Source organism: Salmo salar, chromosome 13 (assembly GCF_965601325.2).
Source record: "Salmo salar chromosome 13, fSalSal1, whole genome shotgun sequence".
NCBI classification, from domain to species: domain Eukaryota; kingdom Metazoa; phylum Chordata; class Actinopteri; order Salmoniformes; family Salmonidae; genus Salmo; species Salmo salar.
In genome coordinates, this window is record NC_138303.1 from 65,835,955 (window position 1) to 65,841,954 (window position 6,000).

Below are 6,000 nucleotides of genomic sequence, written 5' to 3' on the forward strand. Positions count from 1 at the left end.
GAACATTGCCATTGTTCTCATAAAGCCATACTCGAGCTGTCAGGGAAACTGCTGTGCAGTCATGCAGCTCCGTCTGTTTGCCTGCAGGACAACAGTTGCCCAACACCCACTCACCCCTCCTTTCTCAGAGTGAACCGTGTGTTCACTGGCGTACACTTCTGAGACAGACCGCCTGTGTGTGTCTCGCTCTGTGCCAAGGTAGGGGGTTCCGATGTTTAGACATGCTTAGAAGATTAAGGATCAGAGCGAGTCAAGAGACTTTAAAGGCAGGAATTGGTCACATATACAGAACCAGTCAAAGTGGGACACCTACTCATTCCAGGGTTTTTGTTTATTTTTACTATTTTCTACATTGTAGAATAATAGTGAAGACATCAAAACTATGAAATAACACATATGGAATTATGTAGTAACCAAAAAAGTGTTTAATAAACCAAATGTATTTTAAATGTAAGATTCTTCAAAGTAGCCACCCTTTGCCTTGATGACAGCTTTGCACACTCTTGGCATTCTCTTTTTTGCATACTACATGATTCCATATGTGTTATTTCATAGTTTTGATGTCTTCACTATTATTCTACAATGTAGAAAAAAGTAAAAATAAAGAAAAACCCTTGAATGACTAGTGTACAAACTTTTGACTGGTACTGTATATTCATATCATACATCATACAGAGGTGTGAAAGAGCATTGGTTTCATCAAACCAACTAACGAAATGCTAAATTTTCAAAGAAAAAACCCCAGATCAACCAATATTTGTAGTGTTTATCCTGAAAGCATTTCAGCATATTTTTATCTGGTAAATGTTTGTGTTTCTTCAAAATACATAAAAAAAAGTGTCTCTCCTTAGCCTCCAGGAGAGTTTGTCCATAGATTGTCCATTATGTGTAATTCCTTAGTGAAATGCTGGGGCATTGTAATGGTAGAAAAAACACTAATAACTACCTTTTCCTCTGCTTGTTATCACAGGAGGCCAGCTTGTCCATCTGGCTTTACTACAGCGACAGCACCGCGTCGCCTCTGACCTTCTTCGACCCCAAGGACTACAATCTCAACGCTTCCACACTGAACGACAAGGTGGTGTATGTATCCCAGGAGCCTCAGCAGCGCTGGCCGGTGGTGGTGGCAGAGGGTGAGGGCTCCGGGGAGATTGTGCGCATGGAGATGACCATCTGTGAGGCCTGTCAGAAGACCAAGCGCAAAAGCATCATCGCTTCGGCCCCTGTGTACGTGAAAGTCCGCTTCGGACCGGAGGAAGACTCAGAGGAGGAAATGGAGATTGAAATCGAGCCAGCCCGTGTCACCAGGCAGCCAGTGGTGGACTCCAACATCGGTGGTGGAGGCTTCGAGCCGTCCAACGAGCAGCCGGCGAGCGTTCCCATCGACTACACCAACTTCCCGACCATCAGCAACCAAGAGAGGCCCACCGAGGGAGAAGAAGAGGAGGAAGACGATGACTTCATCCACGCGCCCCGCAGCATGACCGACCTAGAGATCGGCATGTACGCCCTACTGGGCGTCTTCTGTCTTGCCATCCTGGTCTTCCTCATCAACTGCATCGTGTTCGTCCTCAAGTACCGCCACAAGAGAATCCCCCCTGAGGGCCAAGCCAACATGGACCATTCCCACCACTGGGTTTTTTTAGGGAACGGACAGCCCTTGAGGGCCCAGAGTGACCTTTCACCCCAGACGGTGGAGAACCCCATCAACCCCATGGAGGGGTTACAGACTTGTTGCCACGGGGACCACCACAGCAGCGGCAGCTCCCAGACCAGCGTTCAAAGCCAGGTCCATGGGAGGGGCGACGGCAGCTCCGGGGGCTCCACCAAGGAGCACGGCGAGGAGGCCAGCTCGCCCACATCCAAGCGCAAGCGCGTCAAGTTCACCACCTTCACCACGCTCCCCACAGAAGACATGCCCTACAACTCTATCCCCATCGCAGATGAAGAGGACATTCAGTGGGTCTGCCAGGACATGGGCTTTCAGGACCCAGAGGAATTGCATGACTACATGCGCAGGATAAAGGAGATAGCCTGAATGGGCGGCTGTTAAGAATCCTTGGAGCTTTCTAAAAATACTTTCCTTTCTATTTTTCTCTTTTTCACTTTAGTGACAAACAAAAACCATGGCCAACTACTCTTCTGTTTTTGTTTGGGTTCTTTTTTTTCTTTGCACAGTGCCGTTTCCCGTACACACTCACTTTTTTTGGAAGTCGCAAAAACAATTGGAAAGTCAAAGACTGGACTAAAGGATTTTAAACGCTAGTGAAATGGCTTTGTGTGGATGTCCTTTCTACAGAGGTAGGGGAGTACACTCTCAAATGGAATTATAAGCTTCAGTCATGAGCACTGTTTTGGAGGATGGATTTGAAGTTCTCTGTCACTGTTACTGAGGGTTAGTTAGCAAACAGGAGTGTTTTTAGCGGGACGGGTTGGGTCTTGGCTCTGTGTTTGTCGGTTTATCCAAACTCCAAGTACCTTTTCCAACAAAGAGGCCTTTGATGTGCAGATTACATTTCAAAGAAACCGTTTTTGGGACGCATGGTTTTACGCCAACATGGGACAACATGATGGACAACCAATTGTCAAAGACGCTCATTAAAAACCATGTTACGGATTTCTTTTTATCTTACCAAAGTAGGGAAGCATTCGTCAATGGCAAAACCTCCTTCTTTGTTCTTGGTACAGCACATACTATGGTTTCATTCAATGTCATTACTGTACATTTTGCTACATTTCATACATAGTCCAAGTCAGTGCCCTACTACTGGTTTCATACACTATCCTGATTAAGTCTAATGCCTTAGAATGGGTTATAGAATAGATTTCACTGATTTCAATGCTGACACCCTGTTTGCACACTTTAGGTTAAGGGGCAGTGCGGGGGGCAATTATCCAAAATGCTACAACTGGTCAAAGGTTTAGTTATATTGGAAAAGACAAGAGCTTGTACGTATATTATGAAGTAAACAATCTCCAAAATTCTTTGCATGAAAGGAGATACTGAGGCACAATCAGCAATTTTCCAAATTTATAGATGTTTAAATTTGTAAATTATTATCTAATCATACCTAGACAATACTAAAGGACATATGTTATCATGCATTACATGCATGCCGTGCCAGACCTGCCTACTACAGCCCTTCCTCATATGTACATACCATGGCCAGCTGAGGTCCTCTTCAGCAACAACATTACATTGAACTAGTTTTCAGGCAGAAAAGGGGGGAAGTGTTGTGTGCTGGGAACATGTTGGCCCATCACTGTAACCATAGTGTTTCCTCTGCAGTTTTTACTATGATTTCCCACTGTACACCGAGGCCCTAAGAATTACAATGAAAGAACTCTCATCCCGACAAAGATTTTGCAGCAGAAATCATTCCATTTCCTTTTTTTCTTATTTTTAAATGATCGTCAACTCTTGTAATCATGCTCCCATTGAACTTAATTTCTTTCTTTAAATGTTTTGGATTTGTGTGTATTGTTTTGTATTGTTTGGTATTACTGCACTGTTGGAGCTAGAAACATAAGCATTTCGCTGCACCTGCGATAACATCTGCAAAATATGTGTATGCGACCAATAAAATGTGATTTGATTTGATTTGACACCAACTCATTTGTACGGAGTCAGAATATTTGTGTTGCCAATTTCCAATTAACCTAAACACATAATGAGAAGTACTATGTTTGGTCCAAAATATATCAGTAATAAAGCATGGATGCTGCATACGAGCTGGTCATGATTGTCACAGGAGCCAAGGGCGCCGGTACTGACACATTGTGCCATTGTTATGGTGGTGACACCTATTAAGTTTCTCAGAATTGACTTGGTTTGATGAAATCTTAATGTTGATGTTAGGAGTTTTGGTTAGTGTACCTGCACAAATTAGAATGACTGTAAATGATGAATGCAATCGGATGCCATTTGTAGGTTTGGTTGCGTAGAGGGATTGGCTAGAGTGTGACGAATTTTAAAGCACTGAGTGGGATTCTTTAAAGGTAAGTAATGTTCCTTCGTGCTGTTCTGATGATTTGCCAAGTTCTTTTCAGCAGTAATGAAAAATAAACCAAATGAAAAATGTTTCAATTTTAATTTCAGTTTATTATATGCTCTAAGTAGGGCTTGGATTTGCTGTGTTTTTGTTAATCACATGATGACCACAATGGAAGAGAAAATGTCACCCAACCACTCAATATGAGTTATAAATCAATTCCAATCTGTTAATTTCCACACAAAACATCAACCTAGATAGATGGCTGACATTGTGTGGCTGTCCTACATGCTTTTTAGAATTTGATTTATAGGATACCATGTGATGTGCATTTCAAGTGGTTTCATTGAATAATGACCTAATTCCACAATGTGATTAAATCCTGTTAACATCTAAAGGTAAATGGTCTTGAAAATCAAAGACATGACTATTCAAGCTTCCGCTTCTAACCCACAATTACAAAGAAACGGGTTGAGGGTTGAGGCCTTTCTTTTTTTACCCAACGTTTTAACCCCCATTTTAACAATGGTGTCTCAGGATGAATGTATTGATATTCTACAGTAGTTTGATCATCAGATGGATATTTTGTCTCTTGTATTACTGTGGTCAACCCAAATCAGTACCACTGCTTAACAACATCGGGTTAAGTTTCTAATAGCAGCTTTTTAACATTCTCCTTTTTTTTATAGTCCCTGGCTTTTCAAGTCGATTTTATGCTTTCAGAGATCACTCATAGCAAATGTCTTTATTAAAAACATTTTATAGCTTCTGATAATTTGTATACGTTTCCTTCCTCCATGTATATATATGTATATGCAAAACCATTTTTGTAATGTGACTTTGGTGACGGTGTACATACTTCTGTGCACATTCTATTTCTTCTCTGAGCTGCTGCTACTTCTCACGTGATTGAATACTTTTGAAATGTACCCCACGTGGAGATGTGCAAACCTCACGGTTCTGGTCTGTGCACCACCACACTGACGATACTATGTTCATGTACAGACCACTGTTCAATTTCCTGTATTCTCCTGAAAAACAAAACCCTTGTATTTCCCCCATATGTCAAGGACTAAAAAAAATACAATACATAAACAATGTGTCCTTTCTACTCATCGTTATAGCACTGTCATAGGGTCACATACTGTCACACTTTATGTTAGAAGGTAGATGCAATTATTTTAACCATACTTCAGTTATTTTCCAGGCCCTAGGAATGGCAGGATGCAGTTCCTTATCATACTGTTTATCAGAAGTAAGAAAGCCAGACCCACATACACAAACCATTTTCATTCTACTACCATTTAATTATTGTCTGGCTACCCAGACTCTTTGCTCCGGCCAAACGCTATACCATGCCCACGGACACTTGTTTCTTTTCCTCAGTCTGGATCTGAGTACCTCCCCAACCCTTTACTGAATGAGAACACATTCTAACCGTTCTGATTGGTCCCAAAAACCGATGGGTTGGGCCAGAGCCAGAACACATGTGGCTAAAGCAGCATTTTGAAAATTCATAATTGGCTTTAATACCCTGATTGGTTACATATTATCCAATTGCTGATGACTTTGTTTTGTACAACACCCCTCATTTTGACATCAAGTGAAAAAGTGCAGCCAGAAAAACAGCGAAGTACCTGCATTTGCATTTGTTTAAGCTGTTTTTATTTATTTATTTATCCCCTTTTTCTCCTCTTGTCTCATCGCTGCAACTCCCGTACGGACTCGGGAGAGGCGAAGGTCATGCGTCCCCCGAAAGACAACCCAACCAAGCCGCACTGCTTCTTGACACAGCGCACATCCAAGCCAGAAGCCAGCCGCACCAATGTGTCGGAGGAAACACCGTACACCAAGCGACCTGGTCAGCGTGCACTACGCCCGGCCCACCACAGGAGTCGCTAGTGCACGATGAGACAAGGATATCCCTGCCGGGCCAAACCCTCCCTAACCAGGACGACGCTGGGCCAATTATGCGCCACCCCATGGACCTCCCGGTCGCGGCGGGCTG

At 42.8% G+C, this 6,000-nt stretch overlaps 1 protein-coding gene across 2 annotated transcripts in view; it reads left to right on the top strand.

Annotated features, from left to right (window-relative positions):
• The window catches only part of LOC106567556 (transmembrane protein 132E), a 383,196-nt gene extending 379,584 nt beyond the window's left edge, over nucleotides 1–3,612 (top strand). For both annotated transcript variants that reach the window (XM_014137017.3, XM_014137016.3), the window contains exon 9: nucleotides 971–3,612. In XM_014137017.3, coding sequence (XP_013992492.1) covers nucleotides 971–2,038 — 1,068 coding nt within the window. In that variant the 3' untranslated portion in view covers nucleotides 2,039–3,612. The remainder of the gene's footprint in view (nucleotides 1–970) is intronic.
• Nucleotides 3,613–6,000: the final 2,388 nt, after the last annotated feature.